Raw genomic sequence first — 24,383 nt, 5'->3', positions numbered from 1 at the left:
AATTGTTACGTATATATGTGTGTGTAGATTAACACTAAAAACATGTACAGTTAGAGTTGCTGTATATCAGATGTGGATGTAGTGTGTGCAATAACTTGTGACATTGTAATATTTCGAAATACTGCTGGCGTTAATGCCGAGTCATCGCTACGTCTTCGTATGCATTTAGCGGTGAGCTCACTTTCTTTGAGTTACCCAGGGTGCCGCGGGCGATTTCACCATAGGGTGTAACATTTGTCGCGAGGTGGGAGTAGATCATAGTTATTCCTGGAGATTGTGTAGGTGTGTCAACCATTGTCTGTAAAAGGTGGCTGTATATTGTAGCGTCAGTCATTATTCAATTGGAAACAGAGGCCACATTTGGTCGGAGAGTGAACGAGATGGAGATGCCTCAGTCGGTCATTAAGTCAACGGGAGTCTACGGGAAGGAGAGACTCAGTGAGTCATTAGTCATTGGTCTTTGAGAGAGTGAGGCCACAGTTGGTCGGTCACTTAGTTGAAGATACGGACGGGAAGGCTTACCACGAAGTCATAGAATTATAGACTTTCCAAGAAGTCATTACATGGATACTTAGTCATCAGTGAAACAAAAAGGATACATCACCAAATTAGGCTTGATACATCTACAGCAAATACCAATTCAAAGGAAGACGTCGTAATTACACTCAAAGTGTTGAAGGTACAGTCAAGTGAACCAGTGAGGGATAAATTTCATGTATAATTGTTTAATGTCTGGTCAAGAAGAATTCAAATTCATGCCTAGTTTCTTTCAGTTGCAATATCATAATTTTATATTCTCATCTGTTTTAATCGCAGCAGTTCTCACTATTTTTATTGAAATTATTTCAAGAATATATATTTTTCTATCAAATTAATTCATCTTTTTATTTAAACAGTAAAATTTCTTAACCTCAAATTTAATGGGGAAACCGAAGGCCAATCTCCTTTTCCCAGATCTTATATGGTATGTTGTCACAAGTAAGCTTATTACCCCACACTCTTTTGTGTTAAATATCTCAATACCAACTACCGTACATCTAACTTTAGTCTATCCATCTCCCTTTTCAGATTCTCCAACCTACCACAACTATTCAAATTTCTAACATTCCACGGTCCAACTCACAAAATTAGATTAATCTAATATACGGTACTTTCAATTATCAGTTTGATATATGCTGGAATGATTACAATTAAAACGACTGCACATGGTAGCTTAAGGCGATATTATTATTATTATTATTATTATTATTATTATTATTATTATTATTATTATTATTATTATTACCAATTTGCTTTACGTCACACAGACACATATAAGTATTATGGCGATGATGGGATAGGAAAGGGCTAGGAGTGGGAAGGAAGTGACGTTGGCCTTGCGCTGATTGCCACAATAATTGTTACGAGGTTTCCACATTAGGATTGCACATCCCCAATCTGCCTTATTCACTTTGTTTGAGCTACTATCATTTCTGGTGCTTGGACTGTAGATACTTAAGTCTCTTTGCAATTCCAAATTCATTCAGATGGGATGGGTCCAAAACAACAATGGATGGACACTTTCAACATTGTTGAAGAAAAATGCTTTATTTATTTTGTTAGAACTGACCACCCTGCTTAAATTATAACTCTGACTTAAATTATAAACCATACTATAATTCTCTTGGGGTTCTTATGTTTAAGTCAGGATGACATTCATGAATCCCCTTGTTCATTCCTCTCCATCTGTATCTCATATATTTCATAACTGAGGGTAGTTCTTGCTGTTGGCATTGGCAAACTTGTAATATATAAATTCGTGTGGCTGTTTCTAGCCGATTGCAGCCCTTGTAAGGCAGACCCTCCGATGAGGGTGGGCGGCATCTGCCAAATGTAGGTAACTGAGTGTTATTGTGGTGGAGGATAGTGTTATGTGTGCTGTGTGAATTGCAGGGATATTGGGGACAGCCCCCGAGCCATTGGAATTAACCAGTGAAGGTTAAAATCCCCGGCCTGGCCGGGAATCGAACGGGGGACCTTCTGAACCGAAGGCCAGTACGCTGACCATTCAGCCAACCGAGTCGGACAAAGCTCGTGTCCCCATCCCGAGGTGGTGCAGCTCTTTTCAGGCACACCCCCAATGGAGGTGAGCTGCACATACAATTTCAACGACATACCAGCCCTCCTGCCATTCTTAATTTTCTGGCAGTACCGGGAATCGAACCCGGGCCCCCGAGCACGGCAGCTATAACACTAACTGTTACGCTATGGAGGTGGACAGCAAACCTGTAAGCCTGCTCTTTTAACTCCCTGTTTGGTCAAATCATATTTCATTTGTATGATTGGTTTCATGTACTTAAACAAACAATTTTCTTCAATCTTAGAACATACCATAGTTTTTGCTGTCTAATCTTGGGTTATAACAGATAGTTTCAGCTTCAGAGTTTTGAAAGTTAGACAGAGTAACAGAGTAGATGACTTCACATTGTACAATTTTCAAGCTTCTCTAGTATAAATTTTGGTTTCTGGAGGAGCCATAGCTCTTTCATCAGCTTTCTTCAGGACATCCAGATCATCTGGAACCCTTTGGATGCCTGACTTACTTCTTGTCATAATGTAAAAAATAAAGTAAGAAAATTAAGCAAGAAATGATGGCATCATGATGTTGTGTGTGCCAAGGTACAATAGCATACACATTTCAAATCACTAAAGTCAGTATATTATTTAGTCATCAGATGACATACACACAGCAGTTGGTTATAGTAACAAACACTATTTTGTTTCTGTGTTTCAAAGTATCCAAAAACTAGCTAAATATTTACTTTCTTTATTAAGAATTTTGTTTTGTCTACAGCATACATGCTTGTGAACATAAGAAATCAGAATTACCACACGTACACCTACTGCATTTTTTACAGTTTAATTGAGATTGAGTTATCTCGATATCAGCACAAATAGGTACAAAAAATATTTCAAAGCACTCTATGCTCAAGGAAAGGAACTGTCCACCCTACCGCACGTAAACTCCGGCTCAGGAACACCTCTGCGGAGGTTCGGACCTGCCTTCGGGCAGAATAAACCTTACCTATGCTCAAGGTACAATACTCTTCCCTGCTTCATGTAAATACAAGAAAATTGAACTGAGCATTATTGCAAAATAGTTTGGGAGCCATGACTCTAGAGTAATTTACTCATATATTTCAGTATTTATACTTATATATCCGGTCATATGGTTATGCAGAAATCGACATGTGATGCAGAATTTTTTCTTCTTTTCTTGATGTTATCTTAGCTATGAGATGACCGGAAATTACAACCCACAGTGTTAACTGATTTAATGACTGGTGCCAACAGTCAGGGCATTCATTATCCCTCAGAATTATTCACTGTTTTATCTTGATTACATAATGTTGAAAGATATAGTGTTCAGACACATGATTTATGACTCTTGCATGGATTTGGCCAATCCTCTTGTACTCAGGCGTGTGGTCTCCCTTTCGTACCACCACCAGGTAGTTTGGCACAGTTTGACACACCATGAAGTTTGACTACAACCAGGAAATTGGAAATATTCTAGGACTTTCAGCTTGGAGTCTCAATGTGTAAACCTGAGACCATGATGACAGCCCAGTTCTTAATTTAGTGTATTTTTTTCAGTCAACAACTGCGGACAAATGTGTCTAACTGAATTCAATTGATTTCAAGAACTACAAGAAGCATAGTCTGCTAATCAAAGCAACAAGTAGAAAGAATGTTTATAATGGACATTGTGACATGTTTAATACATGTTTATGTACTTAAAATTGCCACTTAAACACAGCATCTCCAGTTGTTTGATGTATTTCAAATATCTGCTTTGTTTTAGTATAGCTTCGTTATGATAGTTATCAGCTACCTTATTATTAAACACCCAAAAGATATAGACATACTTTTTAAAAATCTTCTTTCTTAAAGATCAAAATAAAATAAATAAATCTTGACATTTTTGAAGTGATGCAAAATAAGGGACAAGACCTGATGATAGAATATTCTTTTACGTACTGGAAGCAGCATTGTATACTTGGGGACAAAAGAAAACAGCTTCAGTTTCTGGAAGTGAGCTGGAAGCTAGCAGTCAATCACACCCTGCACCCTGTTGAGTTAATGAGTTGTAAGTGATCCTTGTTTTTTGTGGCGAGGTTGCCAAACCACATCTTTCTACATACTCTTAAGTCTTTACCCTTTCTTTGTGTGGAGTGCAGTAGATGATTGGGCAACTCTGGTTACAGTAGACGCAGTAAATCCTATAAAACGCTAATAGACACCGGGCTGCCGCTGGAGAATAGTGGTGTGAGGCGAGATCGTCATGTTTTATCCAGAAGTATACTTGTAGATGATAGAAATTCAATGCACATCAGAAATAACACATAAGAAGCAGAGTACTGCACTGTGACCCACTGCGCAGCGCACACAGCACACAATCATTGGCAGGCTGATGCCCAACATTGCTTGACATGGCTGCTTCCTAGCCCATCACACAGTGCTTCGAATCCCACACACACTGTTCCACAGTGCACTGACACCAGCCTGCCAGTTGGTTGCATTCTAATGTTTATCTGCATGCAAATATTGGTTGTACTTTCGCTGGACGTTTGGCCAGGGGATCAGACACCCATTAAATATAGCTAATTTTTTGTGATGTACAGTATTTCCCTTCACCTTGGCAGATACACATCTATTGGTAAAAGGAGTTAAATCAAACTTCTGACACTATTTCTTCTCTCCAGTTATGATATGTCAAATAACTTTTATTTCCAGAAAATGTAAATACTTTTAAAATATTGACATTTTGCTTATGCTGAATATATAGTCCTAATAAAATCAACAAAAACGTGGATAGTTCTTGATACATACTGTATGTTACACTGCATTACTTTGAAGGAACAGGATAGCATTGACATTGTCCTGGTTCAAAAGGGACCGTCACTGACTAAGCATAAAGTCATGCGGAAGTAAAACTTCCCTCTGATGCTGCACTTGATGCCTGCATACAACATTTTCTGGGCAATCTGTCCGGCTCCATGGCTAAATGGTTAGCGTGCTGGCCTTTGGTCACAGGGGTCCCAGGTTCGATTCCCGGCAGGGTCGGGAATTTTAATCTTAATTGGTTAATTTCGCTGGCACGGGGGCTGGGTGTAAGTGTCGTCTTCATCATCATTTCATCCTCACCATGACGTGCAGGTCGCTAATGGGCGTCAAATCAAAAGACCTGCGTCTGGAGAGCCGAACTTGTCCTCGGACACTCCCGGCACTAAAAGGCATACGCCATTTCATTTCATTTCTGGGCAATGTTATGAATTTTTGGATAGATATTTCCATTTCATTTTCAGTATGTAGCCACATCTTTCATACTGCCGTTTTGGTTTAAATATTTGTTCAACTTGTTTTCCTGAATCGGCAGATATCAACACACGCGGAAAACTTCATAGCTTTGGGGGATTTACAGTTGTCTCATGGTGGCTTAGAAGAATTCCTGTCTTATTTGCTTTATGTTTCTGCAACAAGCTGCTTTACCAGTTCAGACAAACACTTGTTGTTATGGATTATATTCTGCAATGTTGAAAGTGAACCATTTCTAGTAGCCCAATAAATGCTTATGCGAAAAGAGGGAAATATTTAAAAAACTTATAGGTAAGTTTCTTACTGTACAAATATGCTTGCATTTATAAGACACAGACCTCTAAATTGCTTGAAAATCCATTTTCATAGTAACCCAAATGAAGTGAGAAATTTGAACAATATGAGGAAAATATGCTGGTTCGATTGTACAGTCATGGTAAAAAAGGAAACACTATATTTCATACTTCCTACATGAATTCTTGTCTCTCACTTTCAGATAACATCCTCAGGTGGCTAAATGGAGCACATCTTGTGATAAATTTGAAGGTGGAACTTTTCTAGCATGCATTGCTTGAGGAGAATACACAATAGTTTGATTTCTGTGATTTTAAGGGTCTCAAGGCTCTTAACTCAAGTGGTCCAGAAGTTCCACTTTCCACAGCAACACAAAGTGGACGCTGGGCATTGTTTTTTTCTCAAGTTCTTTCGATGTCTTCATGAAGGGCTGCAAAATATGTCACATGTAGTTAATATTCCCTAAAATAATACTGTAAAACACATTAAAATTTAATACATTTTATTGCATGTTCAAAAAGTAAGATATTTTATGATAGTACTTATTTATTTATTACATAAGAAAGTAGGTTAATTAACTCATTCAGCACCTCAACATCGATTCCATTAATACGATGGAACTTGTTCTTCGTGAGAAACAGACTGATTATACAAGTCTGAAGTTTTCCATTCTACAAAATGCCTCAGAGCCACAGTTCATATCTGAGAATTCCCAGAAGATTTCTGAACCCATGTCTGTCTGGTCATCAGCCCAGAAGCTGGTTGGATCATCAATTTGCACCACCAGGAAAACCACAAAAACAAATGGTGGCATTAAAATGAGGCATACTATGCAACATGAGGAGTGAGGTAGTGTGCCATTGCTCTCCTCACTGGGCCAGAAAGTGCTATTGAAGTACAACTGACCCTATGAGCAACACCTTTCATAATGCTGCCACACTAATTGTGCTCTGAATATCATTATTCAGCACCATCCATACCTCAGCAGCTTCTGTATTGTCACAGTCATGGACAAGACTGGGACTTCGGTGGAAGCTACATTTTGCTTTGGCCTGTGCCAGAAGATAGATGCAAAAGTACTGTGTCCATAAAGAAAAGGCAACAGGCAGAATCAACCCACAAAGGAAACAAAAGAATTAGTTATCCTATACCAAGCAAAGTTCAAATGCTGTTCTGTTGTAAAGACCACACCTTTGAAAACATCTTCGGTGATACCCAAGCACAGAAAGAGTGTCATGATTTTTCTGATGTTTTCTCCAGGATTTTGAGATTCCAGTCCATGAAATAGGAAACTGTGCATTTTACATAATGATTCCCTTTTGCTTTATTTACACCTCCGCATGTCTATCGTTACAGCAGCTTCACCTTGGGACATCCGGTCGATAACTTTGGGCACGACTGAATCTCTCAATATTTATGCTTCTTATGTCATGTATCAGGGCACTATTGTTGAATGGGGGATTGCATTTTTTACACTTGTTTTTCCAAATGTAGCTCCAGTATTTATGAACATCTGTGCAAACTCCAAGCAGCCTTCACTGTCAAGTGCCATGCACACTTAGCCAGATATTTCTTGGTTATAAACTCCTGCGATGGTTTGGGTCCAGTATTCCCCTAATCACATTGAGATTTGTGAATTGCGATACACGGATGATGGAATATATATGAGGTACCATTTGAACCCTTTGCATGAGCATATTTCTTCATATACTGAATAACACACAAAAGTAACTTCTTTTCCACTGCCATCAAACACAAGTTTAAATACTGTCCAAATGGAACTTTTTACATTTGCATCTGGTTCTCTTGTCTTAAACTTTCTGACAGCAAGTTTCCTTCACAATTCTAGAGAGACTGTATTTTCTTTGCAATGTACCATTATTTTCTCTCATATTCAAGAACAGGAACTACAAATTAAATTGTTTGAAACAGTAGCTGGTCGTTGATCGAACCGCAAATGCAAGAACACGATAAGCCCACGTGAACTCAAATAACTGACTGATGAGGCACAAGGTAGGTATTTCTCCGCAGTGTTAAGATTCAGTGCGATGAAAACACTGCAGTGCAGCAACACATTACAGCGACTAGCACACAGTGCACATGCATTTTAGAGGAGTCCAGCCTGGCCCGTGCAGTGACATCACAGGCTTGTTTCGTCCAAGCCTGTGAAACGCAGTGTGGAAATAGTCCACAGGCTCGGCTGCTGTGCAGGGCTTTGACAAGAAATCATTAATACAACCTGCATACATTGCTCTAAGCAGAGATGTGCTAATTTTTCTTCTTATTGAGCCCTATAGTTCAGTTGTGCAGCATATGTGCCAGACATGTAGCCTAAGATACTAAGGGCCATTTTCTCCAAATAAGTTTAAACTATGGTTTATTTTAAATGAGTTTAAGTCCGAGTTTAAACTGACGTCCGTTTTCCCCACATTTGTTTAAACTTTGTATCAAATTTAAACATGGTTCAAAGTTAAACTTTGTGTATTGCAGGTTTAAACTGCTGCTTATGTTAAACCTTCGTGACGTGATAGAAATATCTGTGAAAATACTAGTAAATGGATTAGTTTTGACTACGAGTATTACAATATTTAGTGAATACTGAACGTAGGCCCACTAAAATAATAATACAGTATTAGCATTAGGAAAATGGAAGCATTCCTTCTAATGATTCTTGTTCAACAGCTTTAGAAGTACAGTATAACGTACTAAGCTGTTGCATTAGTGGAAAGCCACCCATCCTCAAAATAAACTGCAATCATATCCTTGCGGATTGCTTATGTTAACACTGTAGCAATATTATCATGTAGTGCTGCAGCTGATGATAGTGAGGTATGCAAACTGCATACCTTGCTACCTTTAGAACTAAGGCAATTAATGTCTTTAAAATTAATTATTGATTCATTTGTTTGTTTGTTTGTTTGTTTGTTTGTTTGTTTGTTTGTTTGTTTGTTTGTTTGTTTGTTTGTTTGTTTGTTTGTTTGTTTGTTTGTTTGTTTGTTTGTTTGTTTGTTTGTTTGTTTGTTTGTTTGTTTGTTTGTTTGTTTGTTTGTTTGTTTGTTTGTTTGTTTGTTTGTTTGTTTGTTTGTTTGTTTGTTTGTTTGTTTGTTTGTTTGTTTGTTTGTTTGTTTGTTTGTTTGTTTGTTTGTTTGTTTTATCCCTGGTATGGTAATGGAGCAGACCATGCGGTCAGTGACTCAACATGGAGTGCTGAGTGGCAGGAAATAACCCAGCACTTCAGGTAGTGTCTGTATCCCAGGTAGGGGTGGCTGCTAGGGCATTTTTCTCTAGGTTAGGAGAGGCCTTTTAGATTCCCTGGAGGTTTGGTATCAGCAAAAACATGCAGTTGTAAACCTCTACTGGGGAATCAACATCTGCAAACTGTTCAAGATGATAATTACAATAATGCACTGACATCATCTTATAATTTACAAGTAAATAAGTCTAATAATGCTTAAAAACAATTGAAATATCTTGAATAATATCACAGACTAATACAGAAAACATTTGAATAGCAAAATTAATATGCTGTAATACCTAACTAAGAGACTTCTAGACAATGATACTGCAAACACTGGTTTATTGTTTGTGAAGTGACAATTAAATACCATAGCTCTTTAAATCAGTTGTATCAAAATTAAACACTTTACACTGTATACAAGTCCTTATACTGGCAGTTGCTGCCCCGAAACTGAAACTCAATTGATATTTTAAGTGAGCTTTCATTTGGGAGATAGTGGGTTTGAATCCCATTGTCGGCAGCCCTGAAGATGGTTTTCCTTGGTTTCCTATTTTCACATCAGGCAAATGCTGGGACTGTACCTTAATTAAGTCCATGGCCACTACCTTTCCCATTCCTCCGTAGCTGAAAATATTTGATGTGTTAGTGCGATGTTAAACAAGTAGCAATAGTAATAAATTATATCTTAAGTTCAATATATTGAACAAATTTTTGAAATGACCAACTGGTCTCTTGCAGTTCTCACAAATTTACACATTAGGTAGAGAGGTTAGAAAAATATGAGGTGGTTATGAGAGAAGAAACTAGAGAAATAAATTCATTTTTATAATGGAACTATCTTGTTTTCAGTTATTTTGTGATTATGAATTGGTAGTCGCTAACTCTGTATTTTTATTGTTTCAGGGCTAGTTCTTTTCAACTGGGTGCAGTTTGCTCTTACAGTCTTTGGTTTGGCTCTTGTATTTGATCCTCTGGGTTCTCTACACCTTGAAGGAGATGATGACATAGAGAAGATTCACCATCGTAAGGTAACAAATCTATGGATGCGTCGATTCCGTTGGATCTTCTGTTGGTTGCGGCGTGATGAACATGCCCATGAGGCCTTTCAGCATATTGCTAGTAAGTAGACACTTGTGGCAAGTAATGTAATAACTTGAAGGATGATTTGCCTACTTTGTAATATATGGATATAAACCGGCATAAATGTTATAGTTGTCTGTTACTTGCTCTTGTTGATGATCAGCGAGGCCATATAACCATTTAGCCTTATAAAATTACTAGCGAATGTACCCGTGCTTCGCTACGGTATTCTACATTGTATTCGAATATCGAAGTAAATAGTGTACATGCACTAAATAAGATTGTTTTAAAATTGCATGTCTCTTAGCGTTATCCGAGAAAGAGCATGGGGAGGTCCCCGTACGTTGTTTCCAATGTAAAGTGTTTGTTACGGATTTGTGATATAAAGGCAGGCTCACTTGCCTACTGCCATTCACAATCGAGTTGGGAAGTTTACATTATAATTGCAGGCCCCATTGCCTACTACGCGGACAGAATCAATTTGGGGAGTTTTCGTTAAAATGGCAGCCCTCCTTTCCTACTTCCAGACAGATTACAGTTGAGGAGTTTCTATTATAATGGCAGGCAATTACCCTACTATCACTCGAAATTGAGTTGTGCAGTTACCATTATAATGCCAGGCCCATTTTCCTACTGCCAGCCAGCTTACTGCCAGTCACACCAAGTTGGTGAGTTTCCATCAAAATAGCAGGCCACTATGCCTAATGCCAGTCACATTTTAGATGAGGACATTTCTTTATAATGGCGGGCACCCTTGCCTACTGCCAAACACAATTGGGTAGGGGAGTTTTAAACAAAACTGCATGCTCACTTGCCTTCTGCAAGTCAAATCGAGAAGTGAACTATTCATTACAATTGTAGGCCTTCCTTCCTAATGACAGTTACACAGGAGTTGGAGAAGGAACCCTTTCCTACTGCCAGTCAAAGTCGGTGTGGGGAGTACTGATTACAATAGCAGACCCACCCTTTCTCGATCGCTACAAATCGACATCAGTGAATATATATAGATCGACATACGAAAGTATATGCGTGTTTACAATATTGAAGACCTTCATTTACAGATTAACTGCTACTAAACGTACGTCATATCGACAAAGGATTATACCATAAGACACGCCGGATTTAGTGGCCTACATGGCTGGTCCTATGATATGTCATCTATTCTTGGGTCAGATTGAGTTAGAAACGTGGAACAGGGTAAAGGTTTTGTAAGATTATCTCACATTACATTACTTTTCGGATAATTATGTGACAGCTACATACATAGCATTTGGCTCACATATGGCTACTAGGAGGGTCAATTTTCGTGAAGAGTTTGATGATTCTGTATTTCAAATAAGTAATTGAAAGTATGAATTATGCATGTGAAAATTCCAAATTGACTTAACATCGATTAATAGAGAAAAATCAAACATAAAAGGGATACAGATACGACAAAAAGTCATAAGAACAAGGTTGTAGATCATTCCAAATTGAACGGAGATTGTGCAATCCGTTAGGTGATAGGAATTTCCGAAGGTCTGCACCATCATTAAAATTGTCTGCATATTTCGATATTCTTCGGGGATAAAAAGTGAAAAATTTAATGATCTAGTATGTTTTCCGTTCGTTACAGGCTAAAACGTATAATTTTGTCAAATTTCAATTATCTTCTTTTTCTTCTGGCAGATTATGCTGCAATCTGGATTTTGGGCGAGGCGGGTAAAAATTAGGACTTTCAGGAAACTAAACCAAAAATTATGGAGATGGTCATTATTACCCCTTAAACGGAAAGCTGTACGAAAATTTCGCCAAAATAGTCAGTGTAGAGGCACACAGTCATTACGATTTGATTTATATAGATAAGGAATCTGCTCCATGTAAAACACCTTTTGGGCTATGTCCGCTGGTCTTAACCTGCAAAAGTGACCATTCATGATATCTCCCTAATTAATCCTCCGGACGAAAAAATGCACATGAAAAAAAAGGTTTAGAGGTGGAATTCCATCACGTTTGGTCGATTTCCAGTCAGGTTGGTCTTGTTCTGTATATATTGTGGAAGAGTAAAATCACCATTTCGGTTCCCTATAAACCGCCAGTCCATTCCGGAACATGAAATGTTATTTACGTTTAAAACCTACCTTTGGACAGGTGGATGCTAAATATAAATTTTGGTTCGAATGTCTTCAGTAGTTTTCAAGTTGTAAGGAATACGCTTTACACGCACCCGCTCGTGAGTTAAGTCCGATGGGACTTGTACAGAAAAACGGTCCGTTAATGATATCTCCCTTATTAATCCTCGTATCGAAATGATGCACATGAGGAAAAAGGTTTAGAAATTAATTTCTACCAAGGTAGGTAGATTTCCATTAAGTTTGGTTGTGTATATTTTGTGGAAGTGCAAAATCACTGTTTCGGTTTCGTATAAACCCCCAGTCAGTTCAGGGATTTAGAAACAATATTTGCCCTAAAACCTATCAAGGACAGGTGTATTCTAAATATGAGTCTTGGTGGAAATACATCCAGTAGTTTGTAGCACTCGCGTACATACGGCGTAATTAAGGAAGAAAATAATACAGTTAAGAAAGTTGAAAGTAATAGAAAATGGATTATAACTGAGGACCGCCGGATAACGACAAACATGTAAATGCCAAGTGAACGTATTGGAAAATCAAAAGCCCCTCAATAAATTAAGCTGGTGTGAGTTATGGCTATAATAAAGCGGTAACAGAGGGGAAATTTAGGCGTAGTGATTCTTAGGTAAACAGATAAGGAGATGACTAATGGTGTTATTACTTAATCTACTCGAGGGCAGTTGTAAACTCCAACGATATTCCGCCAATATCCCGCAGATAGGCCGATTGATGCCTCTCTTGCCTTCTACCCAAGGAACGACCACGAATTTAAAAGCATGATGAGGAAAATGGCAATACGTTACTTCCCTGCTGGCATGCAGTCAGAGACGTTGCCATGGTAACCTGTAGGTTCGTTGTCGGTCACTCAATGCAGAGCATGATACCAGCGGAAAATTGTAAATTTCTCCGTCATGTGAAGAGTAAGGTAAATTATGAGCATAACAAAAGTTGTTTATAATGAAGATACGATTCACATACGGTAAACTAAGTTTACAGAAAATTAATAGTATAAGAGAAAATGGAGGAAAACCATTCTGGTTCAAAGATTTTAAAATAATATGCATATCAAAACCTACCCCGGGATGAGTGTACTCTAAATATGAAGTTTGGTTGAGATCTATCCAGCCGTTTCAAAGTGATGGTGGAAAAACCATTCTGGTTTTCCTATAAAACCCCCGTGTATTCAAAGATTTTAAAATGATATGCATATCGAAACCTTCCCCGGGATGAGTATACTCTAAATATGAAGTTTGGTTGAGATCTATCCAGCCGTTTCGACGTGATGGTGGAACAGACAGACAGACAAACAGACAAGCAAACAGACACGAAACGTAAAAACCACCGATTCGGTCTTGAGTTGACCTAAAACGGATAAATATCTGAAAAATTGGCAAAACGAAAGAAATTACAGACAGCGGACCCCCTACAATTTTATTTATATAGATTTTTATTTTCTGTTTTCATTGTAGTTCTGTCCGACTCGTTGGCTGAATGGTCAGCGTACTGGCCTTCGGTTCAGCGGGACCTGGGTTCGATTCCTGGTCGGGTCGGAGATTTTAACCTTCATTTGTTAATTCCAGTGGCCCTGGGGCTGCGTGTTTGTGCTGTCCTCAACATCCCTGCAACTCACACACCACACATAACACTACCCTCCACCACAATAACACACAGTTACCTACACATGGCAGATGCCGCCCACCCTCATCGGAGGGTCTGCCTTACAAGGGCTGCACTTGGCTAGAAATAGCCACATGAAATTATATTGTATTTCTAAAATTTAGGTCTTTCATAATGTCTGCTTTTGTGCATTGTTTGCATGGTTTTAAGATGTATGCTCTTGAAGGACACTATTTCCATTAATGACTGGACACTGGTAAGTACTGCCTTAACTGGAGCTGCTATGGTGTCAGTATGATATACTGTAGGTCCAACCTTCACTGCTATCACAGCCTCTACCCTTCTAGGAAGACATTCTACTCATTTTCAGTAGAAGTCTGCAGGTATTTTCTTCCATTCCTCCTGCAACCTGGCAAACAGTTCTGCAGCAGTTTTGAGTTCAGTCTAGTCTGGCTGTCAACTGGCACTGTAACTCATCCCAGAGATACTCAGTTGGGTTTAGACCAGGGCTGTGGGCTGGGCATTTAATTTCATTCACTCCCATTTCAGCAGACCACTCAGTTATGGCACTCATTTTATGCATTTTCATGTTGAAAAGGAAAAGAGCCAATTCCAAATTGTTGTCACAGGATGGGTAGCATAGAATTTTCCAATATTGCCTGTTAGGCTTTAGTATTCATGGTTCAAAGAACTACAGTGGACCTAGACCAAACAACAAATAACAGTCCCACACCATAATATTTTCTCTGCCAGATTTTGTAGTGGGAGCAACATACAACTCGCCTGGCTTTTGCCAAATCCATTCATGTCTATTGGATTATCACAACGTGTAGTGTCATTCCACACAATGCTTTGCCTTGTTCTAGAGTCCAGAGTCAACGTGTTTTTCACGTCTGGTACTGGCGCAAATTGTTTAGAGATGTTTGCTTTATGTGCTGCAGCTCACCCATGGAATCCAAAGGCAAACACCTCCTTACAATTGGTATGAGAAGTGCTATCACTTCCAGATGCCAGTTGAAAGTCTGTTGTCATGATTTCTAATGAAGCTTGTCAATTTGAATTCACAATTTGAAGGCATAGTTGATATCTGTTAATTGTTTCAGCTTCCCCAGTTGAGGTGGGTTTTATAGAATTACCTGGTATTTCCATTTCACCACTACATCATTTACTGTTGAACATGGTATCTGAAACTTGCCAAAAATCTCATAAATGGAATTGATCGAATTGATGGGTACCAATAATAATTTGCCTTTCAGCTTCACTAGACTATCACTGTACACACTTTTCGACTGCTGTAGCTACTAATAATTTTTGCCAAGAGCTCACAGCCTTATATAGGTTCACAACACGCTTGATATAGACATATAGGATCAGTCTACTTTCCTTTCACGGTGCATCCATTCATTAATGGCAATGCAATGTAGGTATGAGTATACATGTTTTTGATTTCACAGTTACCATTATTACCTATTTGAAATGTAAATGCAAATAATAGGAAAATGCAACTGTGAAATGTCTACTTTAATGCCTTTCTTTAGTTGGTACTGATTTCTACATTTGTTTTTAATTACATGCTCATGTTCAGAGATTCCTTCCTCTCAAAATATTGTTGTTAAGAAGAGCAGAGACAAAATTGAGATAATTTCTCAGCCACTAATAAGATAGCAGAGATTTAGGAAATTTGTTTTCATGTCGAGTGAGTGAGTGAGTGAGTGAGTGAGAGTGAGAGTGGGGAGGTGGGGGTGTTTCCTGCCATACCTGTGATACTTTTTTTTTTCACATTCACATTCTATATTCTCTATAATAATATTATACCAAGGGAGTAATCATTACACTAAGTATGTATACATAGTGTATAACTACTAAAAACTTTCAGTTATCAACTAAATGGCCATTGAGCAAGGAAAAGTTTGCCAGCTATGGATGTCCCAAAATTAGGAATGGAAGGAATATACAGAAGGAGATAATTAAGTTTGTAAGATAAGAATGAGTCACTTGGGCTGTAACTAGGGGAAATATTCATTTGTAGGGAGATGGTAAATAAAATGCACCAGTTTACCAGCAGATATTTTTAGTCTTCTACCAGCAAATGTCCAGAAATTCAGAAAATTGGCCAGACATTGGCAAGAAAAGAGGTTAAACGTAAAGGATGGAAAGCAATCAGTGCCGGAGTACAAGGATTACATTATTTCTTTATGTATTACTGATTGATATTTTGAATGATTTATTTCCATTTTATTTTATAATTTTGACCTCTGGTTCCAGATAAGGACTTTAACTAGCCTAATAAGATAATATAAAATTTAAATATAAAGTAAATAATATACTCTGACATACAGAACTTCACCTTACTTTGTACAGGCCTCTTCAGTGCTTTGCTCCGCAATACTGATCTGGTTCCTTCAGACATGATGGCTGCCCTAGTACTGTTACGTGTAATGCAAAAACGAGAGACTAGAGAACTTCGTCGTGTGCAGTTGACTACTCACGACAATCCTGCATATACTTGTGGTAAGTTATGGAGAAATATTTGATGCTTAGATTTCTGTATAAGGTGTAAAACTTGCTTTCACTTTTACAGTACCTATAGCTGTTTGTGACATGATCTCTACAAGGTTCTTGAAAATTTCTGTAAATACATTTTAGCACATGTAGGAGCACATGCAGGGTGAGTCAACTAAAATATTCACCTCAAATAACTCTTAAACTACTGTATTAAAGGAATCAAAAATCTGATTTCACTTGCAGTAATGTTACCAAGGGGTTCGTAATCAAAGTTGCAGTACTTTTCCAGGGTGTCAGTATCAGCTGAGATAATGACATTTAGTATTTTTAATTGGAAACACATTGTTTTCTACTCAAAGTGTTAGAGTTATGGACATTGCAAATTCAAGTAGTGTGATGATTTTCAAGATCTGACAAGTATTTCACAAGAAAATGAAATGTTTTCTAACGTGCTACATTTGTCAGCTCTGAGCTGCCCTATTCAAGTGAATTACAAAATTACACAATTTTTAAATACTTAATGATGTTTTATGTGACAGGGTTACTGCCAACTTTGACATACTTAACAGGTGTAAATTCTGGGAAGTTGTTACTGTTGTAGTGCCGGTATTTTAATCCCGCGCGCAGTGCAGCTTGTATCCAGTTCTCACCAACAGAGCTGGTCAGGCGACCAGCTGACACTTCACGTCACCGCTCAAGACTCTATGTAAGTGAGTGGTCCGGGAGAGAAGGTGCTCAGTCGTACAGCGGCTAGCTAGACCTTACTTCAGAAGTGCAAAGGATGCTCTGTATAAGCAGCTTACTGAAGAAGTGGACTGAAGCTAGTTCATGAGATTTCTATCTCTGGTCTCACTGACATCTCTCCAAACTTTACATTCTCAAGTCTTCAGCTTTTGAATGAGCACTTCGACTTTGCAAGTCAGTTGCTATGCAGCACTTCTCCCTCAGGGAGTCTTTGTTTAGTTTGCGTACTGTTACGGATGGTTTATGGTGGGACGGGGATACATTTAGTGTATCCAGGTTAGGTGTGTTAAACAGAACAAACTCAGTCAATAGTTGGGGATGACAAATAATATGGGTAATGGTGTACGAATGCTAAATTATGTATAAATCTGCCTGTGCGTTGATGCAGAAATGGAACCCTGGGCCAAAGAATGCGTACAATAGAGGCCACAAGGCAAAATAGTTACGTGGTAGACACAAAATATTACCAAGCTCCAGTGCCAGACCAAAGAAAGGAAAACAGCGCGAAGCATAATCACAAATCAAAACCTCAACATATCAGCAGAATTAGCGCAGAGTTCGCTGGCCCATTTTTCCCAGTAGATATGACATAGTAAGCACATACTAAACAGGTGCAAAAAAGGTGAGGGGGGGGGGGGAGTTTGGACAGCTAGGGAAGCTGAAATGACAAAGCTCAAAATTACAAAAAAAATATTGATAACACCCAAAGAAGAAAGTATTTTACAATCAGGGATTTCCACAAATACCAACACTAAATTGTCGTGATATCATTACTTCAAACCATAAATAAAGAATTTTAAATACGTTTTGGTGCTCATTAAGGAAGGCATTTATTAAGATTTTGACTAGAATTTTACAATATTGCTTTGGCAATACCAAGCAGACCATAAAAATAACTGATCATTAGACCATGACTAGACCAGGTATAATTACATATATACAAAAAACATAACCATGAAAGGTAATGCTTATGAGATAGTGACTAGAGTTCTTTGATAATGGAACATTTTTATCAACATTAGGAAGAGATCAAAATAATGATTTTACAAGGATTTTAGAAGGATATTGTACAATAGCTAAACACCAACATTCATAGTAGATGAAACACGAAGGCCACTTTTACAAATTTAGAATCACGGAAATTATAGAAAAGGAAAAGATTAAAGGGACAGGAAAGGAAATGGCAGTAAATAATAAGCAATGTTAACAGTGACAAGAAAAAAGGGAGAGAAAAAATAAGAGTGATGAGGGTGAGAGATGGTAAAAATCAGGCTGCAATAATTGAAAGTTATTCTATTACACGCACACAGGTCGTATGTAAAGGTTCCATATTTGTCAGTCTCTCACTTGATTCAGTATTGAAACTTTCACCCAAGCTATGAGTCCTTTGTGACAAAAACGTACAAGATTTTGTAGCTAAGTCTTGACGATAGAAGTTCATCAAATAAGCAGTGAGAACTGCCATGCAAAGGGCTAAGTTTGAAACACGAACAAGGCCTGAGGGGCAACGTTGTAGAAGATTAAATCTAAAGTGTCTAGAATAACATAATGAAATTCTGATCACCCAGCATTGCGAAGATAATAAAGATGTCACGTAGAAGATGGAAAAATTTTAAAATCTCAACAGACCAGCCGTGCAAAATAGTTTCTGCTCCCTCAGCTCAAGTTAATACAGAATGCCTGACTGCTGGTAACAGGGCAGCGGCGACTTATATACGCAAGAGAAGCGGAACCGAGAACATGCGAGAACATCGTGACATAGTCGAATGAAGGCCAGGAAGGAGAGGCGGCAAGCAGTCGCAGGTGGGCCATATGAGCAGACGGTGCAAGATTAGTTAAGTTGCAATATACACAGCAGCAAGCCGGCAAAGTAGGCAGAAGGTGAGATCAAACATCAACGTAGTGAATACGATTAGGGAGCTCGTAACATACTCCCACCAGCCAGAAGAATCCGAAAAATGGGTTACAGAGTTGCAGCGAGGCCTAGAAGAAAGAGGATGTAGATGGAGTCGAAGATGCGCCGACTTTCCCATGATGTCCCGGAGGGGCGCCATCTCAGGAACACGCAGAAAGATGCCGCCGATAACACCAGATACGGAAACAAAAACAACAGACATAAGCAGCAAGGAGAGAGAAGAAAAGAAAAAAAAGCAGGGTAAAAAGAAAGAGAAGGAGAGGCAAAGGTGAAAAAGAAGAGAGAGGAAGGAACGATCCGGATCGTATATAAAGTGATTTAGCAAAATTTTTAGTGGCCTTGGTAAATATTTACAATATTCAAAGTGAAATATTCACAAGAATAAAATATAATATTAACAAATTAGTATTTTCCCATGGAAGGGGAAGAAAACAAACCCCATGAGGGGAAATTACAAGGCATGGGAGAGTCAGGCATGAGGGGATTTTAATTGGGTGAGCAGGGCTGGGTGAGCAGAGAAGAAAAGAGAAAAAAAATCATGCATAATAGGAAAAAAAAAGAGGGGTCATGCATGCTTGGGCAAAGGTTATAAGAGGAAAAAAAAATAGAAAAAAAACTAGAAATCAGACTGATCAATGTAGTCTTTCACCGCCGTCAAAGATTTAGTAGAAAATGGTTGTAATTGTGAAAAATGGGCTTTTTTAACATCAGTGAGAGAGTGAGTAGTTTGCAGTTGGGCAGTATTGGGAGAGGGAAAGGAAAGAATCCGAAAGGGGCCAAGCCAACAAGGTGAAAGTTTGGCAGAGAGATTCAGAGATGTGGAACTGATAGGGTGATTTTTAAGTAACACAAGATCGTTAAGTTTAAAGGTAGGGGTTTGGACCCGAGTATTACAAGGTTTTTTATGAAGATCCCTAGCATGGAGGAGGTTTTGAAAAGCATGTCACAATTGAGACTGAGTGAGAAGGTGACGGGGGGTATCCAACAAAGAGGGTAGATCCCAACTTAAAGAAAGAGGGGTGTGTAGTTCGATCCCTAAAAAGAGCTTAGCAGGAGTATAAGAAGTGGAACTATTGATGGTAGAATTTAGGGCTAAAACAAAATATGGGAATGAAAAATAGATAAAAGGGATTTTAAATTCTGGTGGTAGCATTCAACAATATTGGCTTGTGGATGGTAGGGCGAAGTACAAATCTGTTTAATGCCATAAGAAAAACAAAAATTGTAGCGATGCGCCGAATAGGGGTCTTACTACCAAAATCTCTATTATGAGTTAATTGCAAAAAACGCCATCTTGGACTGGAGTTAGATCGCTTTTCTGTGCAAGACCCTCTAGCATAGCAACAAGTTCTGAATTCTTCCACATGACTATGCCACTATGCAGGAATATCCATACAGATTCTTATTCCGATAAAACCTCACTTTCAGAAAAAATGTAGGTTAGATCCCTTTTCGGCGCATAGTTTCAATTGTAGAAAACTTTAGAAGTGAAAATAGATGCGTTGTCAGAAACAAATACCTTTGGAAGACCAGTAATGGGAAAAATTTGATTGGATAGCAAATTAATAATGATCTGTGAGGAAATATTATGCAAAGGTCGAATAATGAGAAATTTAGAAAAGCCATCAAGTAACGTTAAAATATATGAGTTAGATTTAGAAGATTTAACAAATGGACCGACAATATCAATATAAAATTTTTCAACAGGATAAGTGGCAGGAGAAAGCAGCATAAGTACTATAGGGTTGATGATTTAGGGGCTTATGTTTCTGACATAAATCACATAAATGAACCCAAGAAAAAACATCTTTTCACATTTGAGGCCAAAAAAATTGAGAAGCAAGACGGGCGTAAGTCTTGGCCATGCAAAAATGTCCTCTGACAGGGGAACCATGAAAGTACTGAAAAATCAGAGCGTAAAGCAGAGGGAAGGACAAGACGAGGAGTAGCCTTAGGGGTAGGTTTAAAGATAAGAAATTGATTTTGCAAGCGAAAAGGACCAGAATAATCAGGGGAAGAAAGGTCATGAACATGTTGTTGGCAATATGGATCAAGCTTTTGGTATTGCAAACATGACTGAAAAAAGAGGGGAAAATTAGTAAGTGAGGATAAAGGAGTAATGGAATTAACAGGAAGATGATTTCAGAATCATGAGATTGATGATCTTCAAAAAGACGAGATAAGGTCTCGGCAACGGAATTGTGATAACCAGATATAAACTCAAGAGAAAATTTGAATCGGGATAAGCGAAGCAACCAACGACCTGTGTGATCTATCTTGGGGGCGTTATGAAGCAACCAGGAAAGAACTTGGTTATCAGTACTTACTATGAATTTGCAGTGATCAAGATAGTCGGCAAAGTGCTCAATAGAAGGAATGAGAGCAAGGGCTTCTTTTTCATAGGTAGAATATTTACGCTTAACTGGTGATAAGGTGCGGCTAAAATAGGCAATGGGTAAAGTTTGTCCATTGGTAGTTTGTTGCAGTACGGCACTGATGGCTACATCAGAGGCATCAGTAGAATGTTCAAAGGTCACATTAAAGTCGGGAATTTGTAAAAGAGGAGCCTGAGATAATTTAGATTTCAACATGGCAAATGCACCTTGTTGTGAGGAAGACCAGTGAAATTTGATACCTTTCCTTTTGAGAAGATTTAAAGGTTCGGAAATTAAGGAAAAATCCGGAATATACTTTGCATGGAAACCAACCATACCGAGAAAGGAACATAGTTGTTTTAAATTCTTCGGAGGAGGTATTTTGTGAATAGCGGAAACTCTTATCAGGCTCAACAGCGATACCCTGAGAACTCAAAATATGTCCAAGAAATTTAATAGGTGTTTGGGCAATAAGTACCTTCGAAGGGTTAACAGTTAAACCAACAGCGTGAAGACGGCTAAGAACTTCACAAACATGTGATAAATGAGATTGAAGATCAGGAGAATAAACGAGGATATCGTCAATAAAGGGAAATAAATACTTACATTTAATATCAGAAAACAAAGAATCAACAAAACGTTACATAATTTGAGAACCAAGATTTAAACCAAAGGGAACTTTTTTAAACTGGTATAAACAATTAGGAGTAATGAAGGCGGCAATGTGTAAATATTGTATAATTTCTCGAGTGTTGTAGTAATCTGTTTATGTAACACAACCGTCCATTCTTTGAAAAGACTTTTTCCTTCAGCAAAAGCTATACTTTGAGTCTAATGTGCCAGTGGCATGTATTTCACAATACTGTATCATTGCAATTCTTCTTTAATAAATTTTTGTTTCGTGTGTGTGAAATAACTCTCTTAATACACAACAGTTACATTCCCCTTTCTGAGTTAACTTGCTTCAACATGTTTCCGTCTGTGCCAGTTGTCCTGCTTGAATTCACAGTATTTCATTATGGCCTTATTTCCTTTCCAGATGTCAATGAAGTATTGCGAGATGCTCCAAAGTGGATGTCAGTTGAAACAGCACTGCATTACCTTAAGCTGTCAATTGCGGCTTATGGCTGGCCATTTGTTATGTATCGATATCCAGTCACTGGGCTCTTCCGATTGTGTTCTAAAATGAAATGCTGTGGCTGTTGTAGGTAACTACAGATTCTTGGTTTTATGGAACTTGTATAAGAATAAAAATTTCCCAAAATAACTTTGTATAATAAGCTCAACAGGGCTTATACTTCGGGATCAGAAAGACATGCTTCTTTTGTCTGTCCAGGGAGCTTGAGACTGAACATGAACAGACCCTAAATGTATGTGTGTAATGCTACTGACTTTCAAAATAACATTCAATACCTCACCCTGCACTGCACTGCATTTCACAACATTAAACTACACTTTACAAGATTGTTTTGAAAAACTAAACCCCCCCCAACAAAAATGTACTATTAAACACTAGTTTTTATTACTTTCACAGAGACTTCAAAAACACATATACGGTACACACAGAACGATCAGTCATGACTGAGCTACTGAGTGGCTAGGATAGTATTTGCATGGGGGCTGTTCTAGCCCATTGTCTTCAGCAGTTTCATTGGTACTATAATAAATTTCTTCGTGAGCACATACAAAATTTGTTTAAATAAATATAACATCATCTTTAACACTAGAAAGACCGTACTGGTCATTTTGAATGGTAAGAATGTTTGATTGCTACATAAATCACACAGATTTTATTTTAACTCACTTATGATTAATAATGACTTTTAATGAATTTGTATTCTAATAAAAGTTAATAATTAATAACCATTGCCCCACTGTTTGGTGACAATTGAAATATGATTAAAGTAATAAAATATGAATAAATAAAGTACTTGATTGCCTCATGCTTGGGCGTCATTGTAATATATATATAAAACACACATAAATAAATAAATAAATAAATAAATAAATAAATAAATAAATAAAATAACTCTAACTTAATAAAATACTGAAAATAAAATAAATTAATAAAAGTAATTGAAATAAATGAATAAAAATAATTAATCGAAACGTCCATAGTATGGGTGCCAGAGTTCACCAGAATGGCTCCCTCTAATTTTAATAGAGTATGATAATTCTCTCCCACAGGGCATGTACGTAAAGCTGCGTACTGGTACATCTGCTTCAGGCCTTACCTAACCTTCTGAAAATGACTAAATAGGTAGGAACTGCTCCTAGGTTCATCAATAACTCCACTGATTCTAAAACAACTAACTATGAGGGCCATCCGGAAAGTAGTACCTGTTAGCGCTGCATGAAGCGCTGATGACTCGGGTAGCCACTGGGCAAGGTCAGGCCACGTCAGTGGCTTGTCTGCTTGCTCTGTGCAAGGTTGTGTGATGCTGGCATTGCCTGTGTTGTGTCTGTGATCGTTTAAAATATTTAAACAAATTGAGAACCCCGCCAGTTGTGAAGTGAGGGCCGTGATTAAATTTCTTAATGCACGAAATGTTCGACCTTGTGATATTCATCGCCAATTAACGGAGGTGTATGGAGACAATGTGATTGATGAGTCATCTGTTCGGTGCTGGTGTCACAACTTCAACCTGGGGAGGGGGGAATACACATGACGAGGAGCGTTCAGGGAGACCATCTGTCATTACAGACAAACTGCTGAGCGCAGTAGACGAATGTGTGAGGAACGATCGACACGTCACAATTGATGAACTCTGTGAACATTTTCCTAATGTGTCTCGAACAATTGTTCATGAAATTGTCAAAGATCATCTGCATTATTCAAAAATCTGTGCAAGGTGGGTCCCTCGCATGCTTACAGAGGAGCACAAAGCCAAGCGTATGGCTGCAGCACTGACGTTTCTGGGACGTTATTCCGATGAAGGAGACTTTCCTGACTCGCATCATTACTGGGGACGAAACATGGGTTTGTTATGCATCACCTGAGAGTAAACGACAGTTAATGGAGTGGCAACATGCTCATTCGCCAACCAAACCAAAAAAATTCAAGACAGTTCTGTCCACCAGGAAACTCATGGCAACCATTTTCTGGGATCGCTGAGGTTTACTGCTCATTGATTTTATGGCCC

The 24,383-nt window shown here is 38.3% G+C and overlaps 1 protein-coding gene across 5 annotated transcripts in view; it reads left to right on the top strand.

Moving 5' to 3' along the window:
• LOC136863192 (diacylglycerol lipase-beta) overlaps positions 1-24,383 on the top strand; it is a 575,063-nt gene that overhangs the window by 439,206 nt on the left and 111,474 nt on the right. For 4 of the 5 annotated variants that reach the window (XM_067139553.2, XM_067139549.2, XM_067139550.2 and 1 more), the window contains 3 exons: positions 9,794-10,009; positions 16,063-16,212; positions 22,280-22,448. In XM_067139553.2, the coding sequence (XP_066995654.2) occupies positions 9,794-10,009; positions 16,063-16,212; positions 22,280-22,448 (535 nt within the window). The remainder of the gene's footprint in view (positions 1-9,793; positions 10,010-16,062; positions 16,213-22,279; positions 22,449-24,383) is intronic. The other variant, XM_067139552.2, reaches the window with a different exon arrangement.

Source organism: Anabrus simplex, chromosome 2 (assembly GCF_040414725.1).
Source record: "Anabrus simplex isolate iqAnaSimp1 chromosome 2, ASM4041472v1, whole genome shotgun sequence".
In the NCBI taxonomy this organism is placed as follows: domain Eukaryota; kingdom Metazoa; phylum Arthropoda; class Insecta; order Orthoptera; family Tettigoniidae; genus Anabrus; species Anabrus simplex.
The sequence above is the reverse complement of the archived record's forward strand: the minus strand, read 5'-3'. Positions and strand labels throughout refer to the sequence as shown.